Source organism: Stegastes partitus, unplaced genomic scaffold, assembly GCF_000690725.1.
Source record: "Stegastes partitus isolate 25-593 unplaced genomic scaffold, Stegastes_partitus-1.0.2 Scaffold295, whole genome shotgun sequence".
NCBI lineage: Eukaryota > Metazoa > Chordata > Actinopteri > Pomacentridae > Stegastes > Stegastes partitus.
The window spans coordinates 440,675-457,006 of NW_007578026.1; the positions used below are offsets into that span (position 1 = coordinate 440,675).

A 16,332-nucleotide genomic window follows, 5' to 3' on the forward strand; every position below is an offset into this window, starting at 1 on the left:
CTCTGTGTGGTCCGGCTCCAGATGAACTCAATTTAGAGGGAAGGCTTTGGGATGACTTTGGAAAGCGATTACAAGATTCATAAATCACCTCGGCAAAGGTGTCACCATCTGACTCTTTTATGGGACTCTTGCTAACTCCGTCCAATAACAAGTTTCCCCTGTAGTTATGCCATCATAACAAATCATTGAAGCGATAGTGGCTAGCCAGGCTCCTAATTGTCTGTTAAGAATTCTGTGAGCTGTGTTCTTTTATTGAAGCATCTCTGTCTTGGAGAAGTGATAAGATGCCAATACGCTTCTCTATAAAAGTACTCTTTGGCAAAAGGCACAAACACTTTGCTTGGCCGTCAGGGTAGCTGTGAGGCTGTTATATCTGAAATCGCAGTTGACTTCAAGATTTTGACTGTGTCTGCATGAATCCAGAAACCTCTATTACACAGAGGAATGCTCATAAATTGTTGGCAGAAGAATTTTTTTTAAAGATACGGTATTTTTTTTTTTCTCCTCTTCGTCCATTTGAAAGGGTGCATACGTACACACGGCGTATATAAAAGCCCAATATTTTTCTTGCACCGAAAGCTCGCTTGAAATTGTGCTAAATAAACTCATCTTGATATTTTAAAGGACTGAAGGGAGCGAAAACCTGTTCAGCATCTTTTTCATCTCCATCATTCATGTGATAATATTATGAACAAAGCACATTTTCCTGCGCTGGTAGGTGTTGACGAAGTGACAGTTGTGCTACAAAAAGTAAAACTACTAATTGTGAAATATAAGGGGGAAAAAAATCTACAAAATAAGACATAAAATAGACTCCCTGGACCTTTTGTGACCCCCTCCCCCCCTCGTGTAATGCATCCCAGCTAGCGTCCAGCTGGTATCCAGGCGCAGGGCATCTGATTAAAAGACAAAAGGAAAAAAGAAAAGTTGGTTATCTAAACACTCCCTGAACAGAAGTTGATTTTAATCTCTGACCGCAGCTTAATTCACCCACCACGAAACCCATTTGCACCTCAATAAAAAAAAATAAAAAAAACAGCAAACGACGCAAATGGCTCGTGCTCCGTATACAGCTTTACCTGCTTTCCACAGATTAGGTGTGAGCGCTCTCCAAGCAGGTATATCGCTGCTAGCTCACCTTTTCCGCCTCAGCTAGACGCGCCGCCGCCGTCGTATACGTTTAGCTGATTCCCCGCAGCACGCAGCCTCCTATAGGATAAATATGAATTGCGATCGGTTCGCTGTGTCCTCGCAGACATTCATTACAAGGAAATATGAAAGTAAAAGGTGCTATCTCCTACCATTTGCTCTTTATTATACATAAACAGAAAACACTTAGCATGTAAAATTAATGTGAAAATTATTCCCGGGGTAAACTATAAACACAGAAGTTACCCCGCACATTTACCCTTTTTTTCTCCTTCCCCTAGATCAGAGTGTAATTGCCAGTAATCAGGTCTGTTTGCTGCTGATAAAACCACTCTGAATGCGAGGAACCCTCTTTGTGTGATGACTCAATTATGCCAGAAGTGGCTCATCAAACCTGGCCCATCAGCTGCTTTAATAAATAAGGAGGAAAACTTGCTGCAGGCGCATTATAATTCCATTCATTCCATAATTAAATCCATTCCAGTTTTAACCCTTCACTCAGTGTGCTTCTGGAAGAGGAAACAAAAACAAGGAGCGAGGGGAGGGGGTGAGCACACACCAGACAGTGACCTTGCACAGAGCACCCATCCGTTCCCTATAATTCAAAATGATACTGTTGAGGAAAGGTTAAGAGAAAAAGACTCGTGGAGAAAAAGGATGGGAATCAGTTAAGACGCGCCTCCTGTTTTTATGTATGCATTGTTTCCACACACACGCGCGCACACAGCCTTAGACAGTAATTATATTAAAAGAGTAATCTAATCATAACAGTTGCTTGCTTGAGTGTGCAGCACTGACATTTCAAAATCTTATTTTGTGTAATCTCATTTGCCTCTATCATCTCGCCTGTACCCCCCTATCTAAAGGAAATGTAAATAATGTAATTAATTTTATGGTCTCCAGAATCTTACTTTGCTACTCTGGCCCGCTTTATTGGTTTCAAGATGAGGTATCAGCACAGAGTTTTTTTTACTCCATCACAATAATGTCTGTGTTAATTACATGAGAGCGTCCCAAGTGCACGGATAAGCTGGGAACAAGGGGACACAAAGACTCAAGGTCAGTGATGAATATCCACAGCAGCTGCGCGGTATTAATAAGGCATTATATGAAAATAATAATAATAGCATCACTTACAACAAAATGTGAGAGTGTGGTTAGAGTAATGTCACGAGCGTCAGGGTGTTTCACAGACATTTGCTCTCCACCATCTCAGCTTGGATCCAGCGTCTCTGATAATGGTGCGAGGCAATGGTTATTCATGATTGCTGGACTGGGAAGGTCTCTCTCTTTTTCCCTTTTTTCCCCCCCCAGTCACAGCCCATTCTCTCCTCTGTGGTGGGAATGCTAGCAGATGGGGTTAGGGGGGAATGGGCTGGGCTCAAGGACAGCTAGCAGCCAGATTAACACATAGAAAATCTCATAGACCCTCAGCATCAGGCTGCCTCCTTTTTCCCCCCTGAGAAATCTGCCCTAGACGCAGGGAAACAGTCCTCTGAGAAGCATTATTTATGTTGTACTTGGGGTGTGTGTGTGTGTGTTTGGGGTGGGGTGGCGGCGGGGCGGAGGGGCGGGGGGGCATAAATATGATTCAGCAGATGACGAACCAGCCCGTATAGTAGTGAGTCTTTTTTCATATGCTAATGAAAGTGAGTGAATAACCCCCAACCCACCCACCCACCCCCACTGCTGCTTCTTCTTCTTCTCTTTTTTTTTTTTTTCCCCCCCAGTTTTGTTTTTCCGGGGAAACGCTCTGTGAGCTATAATTAAGAAGATGTTTTTTTTTTCAAAGCTAACAGAAATAAATAATTCCATAATAAGATCTGTGAAGTGAAGAGGCTTAATGTACTTATTGTGTTCATCCTTGTTTTCCCTCTTGGATGTTTTGTATTAATTAGAAGCAAGCAATTTGATCTCTGTCAAGCAATCAATTTGCATCGTGTTCCTTATTCCATGTGAGATATTAATATGCTCTTTCCACCTTTTTTTTTTTTTCCTTCCTGTCTTCACATATTTATGAAAATCTCGCAAAAGTTGGTTCGAAAACATAAATTCGGTTTCATATATATAAAAACAAATTGTAAAATGTTTTATTATTTTTATTTTTTTTGCGTCTGCTGTGTTTTCTCTTACAGATAATGAATTACATGATCACTTCCTGAGAGACAACAAGCGTGAAAGCGTCAACCGGGGTGAACACAGTGGATCTGGCGTCTTATCCTACAGAGCGCTCGGAAAACTACAATCAAAGGTAAATAATGTGCACGAAAAAGAAAGTTTTGTTAGGGACAGAAAGGGCTAAATGGTTGTGTAACAGTGTTTGGGATAAGTAGCATGCTAAGTGGTGGAGTGTCACCGCTCCTTTGACCACGGTGATCACAAACTGAGATTGGTTTTTACTTATGCAGAGCTGTGGGTGGCTGGCAGATAACATACTCTTTAAAAGGTATTGCTGAATCTGCTTTTTCTGAAGTGATGGTTGGCTTTAGTTGTCAGGTTGTCTGAACTGGAGTTGTACCTGATAAAACTTTTTTTTTTGAAACTGCACTAGAAAGATATTTGCTCATCACAAGGCCCGGAGGTTTCAGTGTTTCAACCGCGATAAACACTAAAGCGGGCACAACGTTTACTGTGATCCGTCACTCTCTTTTCCTACTGAGTTTGATGTCTAGGTGAGTGTAAATTACAAATATAGGAATGAATAGACATCAATTACAGCCTACAGACGACAGGAGAAATACATTAAATGCCAGGTATAATGTCAGCTACGCTTTTCAGCCGCCGTGCAAGGTGTTATGTTCGGCAAAACGTATAAAAACACGGTGTTATCGTTCTTATTATTGTATTCAGCGCTCTCGTTTCAAGTGCAGCGATCCCTGCTTTTTTTTTTTTTATTATTATTTTTTATTTACAACGTTCTATACGAGCAGAAATAATGCAGGTAAACAAGTGGAGGTAAAACAGCACGTAGACGGAAACGTTGTTTTATTTCTAGCTTAGAAACTCAAAATTGATTTGAGGGAGTTTCTAATAAAAGTTTTGTATTTAGACTGAACGATTCCAGTGGTTATGATGCTTTTGAAAAAGATCTTAATTAAATGAATATAGATATATTTTATTAATTCTAACCTATTTAGCATTGCTGAGCAGCACATTAAGAAACAGTTTGTACATTTGCAGTTACAGGAGGATAAACACTATTTAATCAACGCCTGTGCTGCTTTTAAATGCTCTGCTAAATATAAAAAGTTAAGTATTATTTCCCTGTCATGTAATGACGATCAGATCATTAATCTGCACCATATGGCACTCTGCAAAAAAATGGATGAAACATATAAAGAAAGCAATCGCTAAGGTAACTTTTAGGATGTTTTTAGACAGGAAATGTCAAAATAAATGCCTTCGTTTGACCCTGATGGTGCGTATTTCTTCTGCTACGTCCACGTAGTTTTCAACAAACAAACAATCAAAGGCCTTCCTTGTTGTTTTGTGAACTCCACTCGGTCAGAAATCAGTGCACGAGAAATGCTGATGCCCTTTTAAAAGCAGACTCAAGCCTGTGAAACTGAATCCTCTAGTACAAAAAAAAACACAAACAAAACATACAATACAGCGAGAAACTAAAACCTCATCGCTGGATCACTGGACATTACACATCTTTAGGTAATTCTGGTTGAATTTAGTGTCATTATTTTTAATTTTTACTGTTAATTTCACACACATACTGTCCTAGAAACACACACAAAGTTTATTACTGTTGTTTAAACATTTACATAAGAGGGACGCGTCTAAAATGTCACGTAAAAGAAAGAAAGAGGGGAGAAAAAAACAGGGTAACATTATGAGTCAGTGGTGATATTTCAGTGCACTGATAACATCATTTGAACTTTGATTAATGCCCATGTTATAATCTCAGGGCTGCTCGATGTAAGAGCAACGTTTTGCCTTCCAGAACAACAGATTCATACAAAATGTTGGAGCGCGTCTTTGTGGAAAAGTGTTCCAAACTAATGAGGTACATTCATTTTTACAGAATGTAATCTATAGTGTTTGGGAGTTGTTTGTCTCAATAGGCTGTAGTAATCAAAAGTAATGAACCTATTATGAGCAGGACCTCTGAGGGCCCGGCGTGGCATTAAGAGTGTGGCACATAAAAGGTTTATTAAAGGAAATTAAGGTCCATCACTGCCACACCTGCTCCCCTATTATAAATGTATGACAGGTCAGTGCCTTCAATCACAACAGCAAACGAGAGAGAGGAGTCATGTTTCCCATTACCAGGGAAAAGTAACAGCATATCCTATGACTCACAGATTTCACTGGCCTGTGACCACTATACGCCACCATCAGCCTGGAATAATTATGTTTAATAGGTTTTATTTGGGACCCACAAGCAACAGCCAGCGAGAGTGGATGGATTTTAGCAACTATTTTTGTCTAAACACACACTGCGAGGTGCTGTCCGTACTTTAATGTCATTATTTAGTGTCATTACATGTTTTACTCACCTCTGAAACTTTTCCTCCTGGCGTTGTACTTCATGTGTTTGCATATCACTGCTGTTTTAGGAGCTCTTTGTGTTGTTGTTGTTGTTGTGCAAAATAAAAATAGATTTAAAGGTTCTATGGCTTCGGGGTTACCTGCCCTAAAAAAAAAATAAAAATCTCCAATAAATCTATTAAATGAAATAAATGAATAATAAAACTTTAAATACATTAAAATCTTTTAACGACTTGTCTGTGCATTTATTTATTTGTTTATTTTCCCAGATGGATTCTGAAGGCGAGGAGCAAACCTTGAAAACGTGTAGCACAGGTGAGCTTTTGAGTTTTTTTTTTTTTTGTGGTTTGCTTTTAACCACACTCACGCACACGCGTGTTCCACTTATCACCACGGGCTAGGGGTATCAGTTCAACAATCCAACTTTATAACTGTCAATTTTATGTATTATCTTACCGGTCTGAAGAGCACTGCACCGCCATTTCATTATTCAGAGGGGAATAACTTCATTAAATTGGAACACTGGCTCAAATTAGTTAAGGAGTGTGTATATATTGTGTGATTGAAAACCTCTAGACTGGATATGTCATTATGCAAGTGTTCGGGGCCTCAGAGGCCTTCGTGCTCACGCTGGAGCTATTACTACATCTGGGGAAATTCATGAAAAGTGTTATTATTGGTTGTGCTTCATGGGAGTAGGGCTAGAACTTGTGAATGAGATTTATGCAGGCCCCTGGGAAAATTGATTTAGCCTTTTAGATCACGCTGTCAACGCCGTCAAAGGATGAGCTACTGTCGGTTTTTCCAGAGAACGAACGGGACTGAATGAAAAGCCTTTCAGATCAATGAGGAGGCCACTTCTGCATCCTTATGCTGATTACACCTCGTGGCGTTGTAAAAAAAAAAAAAAAAAAAAGGAGTAAAATCAATGGGAAAAGGTTGCTCATATCATCCCTAAAACATTATCTACAAAACAAATATTTACAGTGCGGGGATAAATTTCATTAGCAATAGTCCAAAAGTCACGAGGCGCTTTGAACCCCCGACGAAGAATACGGTGACAGATGCTGCTGCGGCTGTAGTTAAAATGCAAACACCACTTTTTATTTGTTGTTTCTTGGCCTTTATTTCGCAGGGCTGGCCGACTGCAGCGGCGAGACTCACAGGTAAAGATTTTATGAAAACACTTCTTCATCCTGGGAACTATTTATACGCTTTGATGTGATTCATAAAGACGGTTTTAACTTCATCAGCTATAAATAATGAAAAAAAAAAAAAAGATTATTTTTACTAGTTGGATTTCTAGAATGAGCCAACTGAGGCCCGCGCTGACCCTGCTGTGCGTTTTGTCCATTCCCCTCTTCCCTGCAGCCCATATGGGCCCATGGCGAGGAAGAGGAGTGCTCAGGAAGGGGTGCAGGGTGCCCCCGTCAACAAGAGAAAGTCCCTGCTGATGAAGCCCCGCCACTACAGCCCCAGCGAGGCATGTGAAGAGGAGAGTGAGGACCTGGCACCGCCACAGGACAAAGAAGAGCTGAGGAACATTGACACTCCAGCAGGTAAACAGATGTCCTGTTGTTTTGTCTGTTTTGATGAACAATTGACGCTGAATTTTAAAATCCCATCTGTTGCATTCATATTTCCCTCCCTCTGCCATCAGCCAGCAGCCGCAGTCATTGTGCAGTGGAAGTGAAAGACTACACTGCTGGGTCCACATTAGTTGTGTCTCACGTCCACAAATTGAAGTTTTGACAGCTGATCTGCCATGATATTTTTGGCGTGGCTTTACCCTCTTTTGATGAGGCCAGATTTCAGACCCCTCATCTGTCCTTTTTCAATAGCCAGTCCAGACCCATTGAATCCATAGAATGAAAAACTGAATGGAGGCGTGCACCAGTTCACTTTGATTTAAATTAAACTTCCTCCATTCTTTCATACAAAATGTTATTGAAGTTGCCTTTTGTTAAAAACAAATGAGTTGTCACCATTGCTTGGCCGGCGTTCCACTAATTTACAATTTTCTTTCTTTCTTGTTTTTTTTTTTTTTGTACAAAGATTTTTACTTACTCACAGGAACACACTTCAGTTAAAACACTGTTTATTTTCACTTATGCCACTGTCCTTTTCACAAGCAAAAATGTTTTCTTTTTTCCTAATGAATTGAATTTTGTGCATTTTGGCAACAATGCTCGTGGTGTACATGTGCATTCTCGCCCACTATAATCTGCACTGATTTGGTATATTTTTAACGATGTAACTAAGCAACAAACGTAATTGTCCCTTTCAAAAGCTTTTGTTAGGCCCTCTAACACAGTCTAATACATAATTAGGCATAATGTCTACAGCTCATTATAGTACACATGTGTGTAGTTAAATGGACCAGGAGAGTAGCTCACTGAATTGTGTGGATTCATTGGAAATGGAATTTATTTGTTTCCTGGGTTCATATTACATTACAATTATCTAACTAATTCACTGGGCATCATCAGTTTTCCTTTTGTTGTTATGTATTCCAGATACTTCTTTTAATCACTGATTGACTGCTGTATATTTTTCCCTATTTAAGCCCGACGTTCGGTTGAGTTACCTTAAAACAAAACACAATCCAGCCAGAATTTAAAAAAAAAAAAAAAAAAGTCTAAAACCTGTCAAAAAAGCATGAATACTGATAAACATATTCAGAACATATTTTGCTGTTATTGTCAGATTTGGGGGCTATTTTCTGTGGAAAAACAGAAATTGGAAAAGTGGACTGGAGGCAGTAAGAATTTTTGCAGTGGGAAGCTGGTCATATCTGCATTTTAACAAAAAGGGAGAAAAATAAGCCTCTCGTTTGGTTGAGCCACACTGCGTTCAACTCCAGCCAACTGCAGCCCTGCTGCAGAGTGCTGGTAATGGCTATTCTGGAGTACAAACTGTTCACCTGTTCCAACACACAAACCACCGGAGGGATCCAAGTTTTTTTCCTCCATCTCTTTCCTTTTTTCACTGCACTTCTGTGTGTGTGTGTGTGTGTGTGTGTGTGTGTGTGTGTGTGCGTGCGTGTGCGTGTGCGTGTGTGTGTCTGTGTGCTTGTCTGACTGTATGCGGCTGTGTCAGGATTGGGAGTCCATCTGGATGAAAAACAAAACCCTTGTTGCTTGCCTCATAAATGTAAATACGTGTAACTGGCTTTAATTTTTCATTCAACAGGGTTTGTCTTTAGACACCTCTTTTTAAATATTTTTTCACGGCACCGAATTGACGGTTGTTCCCGGGAAAAAAATGTGTATATATATATATATATTAAAGCAGACATTTCAAACGATGCACAAAATGGCACATTCTGGACTAAACGTTATTTTATTAGCGCCACATGATATCTGTCATATTTTAAAGCTCCTTTGATGAGGATTAAGTTTTTTGTGTTGCGCCCATTAATAAGTCGTAGCTGTCAGATGATACCTTTATCTGTGCACTGTGTGATCTGATTGTCACAATCCATCTCTATCTACGTTCTCAATCTATCGAATCCCACTTTTGGTTTGGGCCTCTAATGTCTGGCTACTTAAGAGGATAGAGACCTCCAGTTCAGCCTGCTGAAAGTACAAACCCCCACAAAGAGCTTTATTAGAGCATAAGTTTGCATCATTTTGGAGGATCAAGAGAGATTTTGTTGAATCAGTCCAGATGATAGCTTTGCATTGTTAATCACTGACCATGACTCCATGCGATCGGCGGTGTTAACCAAGTGTTGTTTCACATGCGTTTCCAGGGATAACCCTAACCCTCTTTGTCTGCTCCGCTGATCAGACTTGCGCTGCATAAGGCTGCACACATCTTGTGCATACGACTGGGATTTCTGGATTTGCTCTGAAAGATGCAGGGCCAAAGGTCGGCACAAATTAAATCATAGAGAACAGAGATGGGGAAAAGAGACGATATAAAATTGGTGTCAAATTTAAGAAACGTATATTTTATTATATTATTATTGCATCTAATTGTAAACAAGATTTTAAAAAGTCTGGAAAAGCTCTTTCATTAAATAATCAGCCCTCCCTCTCCTGCAACATTCTGCTTTTAAATCTTCTGTTTCAACAGTTTTTTTTTTCTCTCCACTCAAATAATATTATATTTGATTCACGTTAACAAAACATCCAAAAATATTTCAACTCACCGAGACACAGATATGCTCAGTATGTGCAGAAGAGGCTCGTACCAGCAGCTCCTCTGCTGCCTCACGTCGCTGTAAATCACACACGTGTAATTTCAACATTTCAGCGTTTAAAAAACAAAACACCTGTTTCACCTCAACTGTTAGCTCAATAATTTTCATTTTCATTTCAGCCTTTTAACAATTCGACAGCCTCTCATTTCAGTGTAAATGTGCACATGAGCATCTTTTTAAGAAACTGTAAATTCTCTCTATATATTTTTTAAATCGAATCAAATTAAACCAAATACGTTTCTCAGCAGGTTTGGGTCACGTTCGCTAAGTAAGCCTCTCGATTCTGTGGGCTCTCTTGGCTGCTGCGCCTTTAACGCTTTTTTCCCGACAAATATTATTGTCAGTTTTTTGACTGAGGTGTATGGCTGGCTTCTCCTAAACCACGTTCTGCCACACACACACACACACACACACACACACACAGCAACATCTTAGAGATTTCTCTCTTTTATCTCCATGTTTGTGGTCTCCTCCATCTGTGTTTTCAGGAATCCTCTTCACTTTCCTTCTTCTCATCCTTACAAACAACAGTTATGTGTTTTTTAAAATCCGTTTTTCAGACGACAACATGTTGCTGCATAGCTTGCACTTAAAAAAAAAAAAATAAAATACACATAACTAATTAAAAACTGATGTTTTCTTTTCCACTGTATTGTAAATCCTTTCATAATCTTGTCCTCAATCTGCGCTGGGTTGTTGCTCCGATCACAACAAAGTGGAAAACAATTGTGTTCCTCATCTCTGGGTTTCATGTTGAACTAGCAAAAAAAAAAAAAAAACAGGGTTATGTATGTGTTATCTGAAATATGCTCGAGGAATTGCGTGGAAATCGTGCAACCTTGTGATTATCATTTCCATCGCAGCGTGTATTCTTATAAATCCTCTAGATGGTTATGAAAAAAAACATGTTTTTGTCAAGGTATTTATTCACAGAAAAGTGACACAAAATTTAAACCCTTAAAAGGATTTGCAGAAGATTACCAAGGACGTACAATTCTTATCCTGCGTGTGACAGAAGGGTCACCGAAGAGCAAGTTTTGCTGTGCTCAGATTTAACAATAACGAGTCTCGTCTTGTTGTTTTAGATGGAAACTTGAGCGCCGTCAACGGGGTGGTCAACAAAAATGGCTGCCACGACGCGGCAGCGAAGTCCAGCAGCTCGCTCGGATGGTCCGAAGTCACGTCTGACGGCTCCCCGCAGTGTGAGCCGGACGCATCCGAGCCTCTGATGGACGACGATGACGAGGAGCTCCTCAATAACGAAGAAGAAGACCAAAGTCAAGACAGGATGAGCAGCGCGTCGTCGCCGCAGAGTCCCTACAGAGACATGAGGGAGGCCGAGTGGGAGCCTCTGTCCCTGTCTGCGAAGGTGAACAGCTCAAACTGCAGCCCCTCCAGAGCCTCGGAGGACCTCTCCAGCAGGAACGGCCACGTGAAGGAAGAGCCTCACCTAGAACTGGGCGGTCCGATGGGTCGGGCGGGTATTTTCCAGGCCGAAGCTTTAAGATACAGGCTGCTACCCACCGAGGAGGACAGCGAGGGGGAGGCGGAGGTGGAGAGGCCGCCCCGGCTAGACAGCTGGGCCCTGGGCCTCCACGAGAGAGGCCTCGAAATGAGCCGAGGGAGAGTGAACATGAGCCTGTTGGAGCAGGCCATAGCCCTGCAGACGGAGCAACGGCAGGTCCTGCACCACGCCTACAGAGAGATGGACCGCTTCCTCATGGAGCAGATGACCAACGAGAGGAGGCACCAGAGGATGATGGACATGGACAGACTCAACTATCACGGAGGAAAAGGTATGAAGATAGGAAGGAGACGAGCTGCAAAGTGAAGGGAAAAAAAAAACGGTAGCTTCACACGTGGACCTCCATCCATCGGAAATCAGATGGACCCCTTGTGATTTGGATGATTGGGGCGTTCAGAAAAAACATTAAAAGGAATAAAAGAAGCATATGCGGGGGGGAGGAGGGCTGGAAATCAGAGGGAGGAAATCCTCTTAAGGACTAAAAACATTTTGGCAACAAGTGAAGTAATAAATAAACAGACTAAAATAAAGAAGAACAAAATTTTCCGATGGAATTGCTACTACTCAGAATATTGGATTTTGATAGGAATCAACTGGATATTTAACCATGACCATAAGTCTTAAATCCTCCTAAAGTACCTCTCATGTTTCCCTCTGATTCTTCAAATGACTGCAGCTAAATGTGTAATCCTAGATGTAATCTTTCGATGGATGGGCATTAAGAAGTGAATGCTCTGTGTTAAACTGCAGCCTTAACTAAAATGACAGATTAATACATGCATTTTGTGAGAAAAAAAAAAGTGTCTGGCTTTGCATGATATTTCAATCTGTTGACCTATGTACAATATACATTCAGGGCAGCACAAAAGCATTACAAGTGCGTCTCACTTATTCCTTCGCTGCTTAAAGACAGGAAGGCTACTAAATTTGGCAGCAGTATAGTGGCCCTGCTGTGTTTATTTATTGTGAGATCTTTCTCTGCTGTGTCTACAGATTCTCCACGGACGGATAAAAAGGATATAAAGTGTCCAACTCCTGGCTGCGATGGCACCGGTCACGTGACGGGCCTGTACCCACATCACAGGAGCCTGTCTGGGTGTCCGCATAAAGTCCGAGTTCCCCCGGAGAGTAAGTGGCACGAGCAGTTTTTTTTTGTGTGCCTACGTACACCACGACGGGTGACTTGTGCTCACAAAAACTGCCAGTTTTTACATTTTACAATCAGTCGCAGCGGTTGAAATCCTCTTAGCGCGAGCCCAAAGACAAGAAAGAGCCGCTTATACATTTAGTTCAATTCAAAGATGTGCGCGAAACTTTTCAAATAAACTTAAAGGATTTTTTTTCCTCCTCCCTCTCTCCCTCTTTCTCTTTTTCTAATGTGTTGTAATGTGTGAATATTGAATTCTTTTTTTTTTTTTTTCTTTTCCCCCCACACATTGGCGATTGTTAAGTCATTTCAATATAACTCAACAAACATTGAACATTAAACAGTAATGTTACAAAAGGAACAGAAAAAGTAATTAACTTTTTCAAAAAAGCACATGCTCTTAGACTGGAAGCAGTATTTGCAAATCAAAGGGCTAGCTAACGCAGTATTCAAAAATAAATAGACAACTCCAACAAACTAATTGGAGGATATGTACAGAAAAGAAGTTTCTAAGGATACAGAGCGGACCTTTAACGACGCGTTTGTTTTGAAGAATATAATCAGCTGTCTTGTTACGCTCCTTTTTTGCACTAAGCTATTTACATTTCAGCCACATTACAGCATTCCTCACAATGAGGAAGCCGCTTGCTTTTCTCTCCCCCCGTCTCTGTCTCTGTAGGATCTTTGCTCTATAGGCTCTAATGTAGCCGTTATATAAATCATCATTTAACCAGTGAAAACGTATTTTGTTTTATTTCCAAAACGCTCAGTTTATTCATGCGTTTGCCATCTTAGTCTCTAAGCTTGATTGCGCCTCACATGTTGAATTGTTTCAGACGTGTTCCTCCTCATTTGAGCTCATGTCATGTGTTTGTTCTCCGTCGTCTCCTCAGTCCTGGCCATGCATGAGAACGTCCTCAAGTGCCCTACACCCGGGTGCACAGGAAGGGGCCACGTCAACAGCAACCGTAGCACCCACCGGAGGTACGGCCACAGGAGAGAACCCATTAGAAAGCCCTGCACCCTGCTCATAGATGACTTACAGTATTAGGCTAATGTGTTTGATTTCCTCCCCGACCAGTCTCTCCGGCTGCCCCATCGCTGCTGCAGTGAAAGTCTCCAAACCTCAGGACGAGAGCCTGAAATGCAGACAAACACCTGACCGCTCACCGAGGTATAATGCCAGATAACGTCCGGGGGTTTCCACGCGTGGTCGCATGCACAGAAAATAATAATTACAGTGCAGCTCTATAGTGGACAGAAGTTCTACCGGCGTAGCTGAGGTTATGCAAAAAAGTGATAAACACTATTATTGTTGAGAAGAGTGTGGGATATTTTTGTTCACTGATCCCAGCAGAACGCAGTCTATTTCAAGCTTTCCAAGCAGACATAAGCAATGGTTGCTGGTCCTGTGAGTTCCTCTCTATTAGAGATGATAAAAGAGCAGAACTCTTTGTTCCCTGTGGATACATCATGGGCAGGATGCCCACTCCTACTATATTAATTAGTCTGGCAACCTGGCTGTGGCTCTACAACACACATCAGATCCCAGACTCTATGTGTACAAAAGCACTGGCATCTCTCAATGGTTAAAAACAATGTCTACACTTTACTGCTTTATATTAACTTTTTGGGCGCTTTTCTCACAAGTTTCCGGGTGCTTGTTTTACACATTAAAGCATTTTTTCTGTTTATTTTCCTCCTTGTAGAGCCATCGGCTTAATAAAGAAGTTTGAGATGAACCAGTTGAACTACAGGCTCTCTCATCCAGTAGCAGCCTTGCAAACTAGCCTCACAAAAGACATGGACAAGTACAGCAGAATCCGCTTTGATTACGCCAGCTTTGATGCACAAGTCTTCGGCAAACAGCCTCTGATGGGGGCCAACCAGGACCAGGAAATGCCCCATTTTCCTGACTGTAAGTTTCATATTTTTTGACAGAGAAAATTAATTGATTTCTAAGTGTGCGTGTGAGGAAGGCCAATTAAATGTGTACACGCTGTCTCAGTCACAAACCTAATGATAATTCTCCTCATGCAGATGAAACATGTATGTTATGTGTATTTTTTTAAGGACTGCCTTCAGTGATTGTCGCTAAAATGAAGAAATCTCAACTCGCTTTCAGTGCACTTTTAAGTTGGGGTTGAACACCTGGTGTCTCAGTAACTAAATGATCTGCTAATTATTTGTCTTTTAGCACCTCAGCAGTATCCTGGCTTCCTTGGTGCTCCAGGTGGCCGCCTGCCCACCTCTGGTCAGCACAGCCCGCCGAGTCAATTCAAAAAAGAAGATGGTCTCCAAGCCGCAGCGGCGACAGCCGCCATCCTTAACCTCTCCACTCGCTACCGGAAGAACATGGAGGCTGTCGCCGGCCGGCCCCTGGCAACCTCCACAAAGGTAATCAAATTAGACCACTTGGAAAGGTATTTAATGTGGTCATTTTAAAGGAACTCTGATTTGTGTATAAAAAGGGAAGACATCAAAAGACGGAATTTGGCAAAGACAGCTTGGCACTCTGGTGGCAGAAAAACAAGGAGGTTTCCACTCCATAAAGCTTTAATGTACACAAATGAAAATTTGTGTAATCACATCAAAAGGAGAAAAACAATCAGCCTTCTTTCCCAATTACAACTACTCGTCTTTTTTTAATAAAACATGTGGTATTGTATTTTGTTTCGACATCAGCTGGCATGTAAAACCTTGAACTGTTGTCTGAAAACGCATCTTGCCCGCTGCAGATGGCAGAGGATATTTTGCTTAGTTATATGATCCAGCATAGGCTGTGTGTCTACACCAGATAGTCTTTAAAAGCATTTTAATGGATTAAGCCAATCAGCTAACATCTCAAAAGTTTAATTCACACAAACTCTTCTTGGAATCGTGCTCACATCCAAAATCTCTTCTGCTGTTCGTATCTGGAGACGGATGGCATTGTGTTCAACTTTTTCCCAACTCACTTCATGATTAATATTGATCACATTCTGTGGGTTACATACGTGCACGCTGTACTGTAGATGATTCAAGGTTTCCACACCTACACAGCACAGATCCTTGTCTCCCAGCTTGTTGAGCTGAGAATGTGGCCCTGTACCAGGTACCAGCCCACTGAATGAATAAAACAGTGTTAGCAAGTTAATCATCTGTTCTCGTTTACAGCTTAGTTGTCTTGGAGAGACGTACAAAATAAAGAACAGCTTTCAAGTCTGAAAAAAAAGGGGCCATATTTAGAGTGTTATATGTCGTTGGATGCTTTAACTTATATGCATATGTATAACATCACATAGAAAAGAGCACCGAGACGCCGGCTTTAAGGCCGATTTTTAAAAAAAGCCAGACGCTTACATCGCATTAATATTTACTCATAACACAATAAAGAACATTAAATCAAAATAAATCACTAAAAAAGTCTTCCTTCAGCTCCACAGCGATATTATTTGCATTAGGGAGCCACGTCGTCAAACAGATGGATAATTAAAGTGGACAGCCACATCAAATGTTCAGGAAAATTATCCCCTTTAATTAATTTGAAAAGGCTTCTTCCCTTTGTTACTAAAAAAATAATGACGTATAGGGTCTAATGAAACATATGCATTGAATAATTGGTTTCATTTATGGGGGGGAAAAAGGATTTCAGCATCTAATGAGGTACAACTTTTAATGCCACGCCGCGGCCATAAGTCATCAGGCTACTGCGTTTCAGCACAAAAACGACAAACACATCTGTCAGCAGGGAAACTTATGCCACATTAAGCTTTTTTAATTTTTGCCATAATAATGATGACCTAAAACCAGCAACCCCCCCCC

At 41.1% G+C, this 16,332-nt stretch overlaps 1 protein-coding gene across 1 annotated transcript in view; it reads left to right on the forward strand.

Annotated features, from left to right (window-relative positions):
* Positions 1-16,332, forward strand: part of st18 (ST18 C2H2C-type zinc finger transcription factor) — a 38,697-nt gene that overhangs the window by 15,747 nt on the left and 6,618 nt on the right. The window contains exons 3-13 of the mRNA XM_008283040.1: positions 3,285-3,400; positions 5,919-5,964; positions 6,785-6,815; positions 7,021-7,208; positions 10,942-11,652; positions 12,375-12,509; positions 13,422-13,512; positions 13,610-13,702; positions 14,238-14,446; positions 14,726-14,951; positions 15,214-15,220. Coding sequence (XP_008281262.1) covers positions 3,285-3,400; positions 5,919-5,964; positions 6,785-6,815; positions 7,021-7,208; positions 10,942-11,652; positions 12,375-12,509; positions 13,422-13,512; positions 13,610-13,702; positions 14,238-14,446; positions 14,726-14,951; positions 15,214-15,220 — 1,853 coding nt within the window. The remainder of the gene's footprint in view (positions 1-3,284; positions 3,401-5,918; positions 5,965-6,784; positions 6,816-7,020; positions 7,209-10,941; positions 11,653-12,374; positions 12,510-13,421; positions 13,513-13,609; positions 13,703-14,237; positions 14,447-14,725; positions 14,952-15,213; positions 15,221-16,332) is intronic.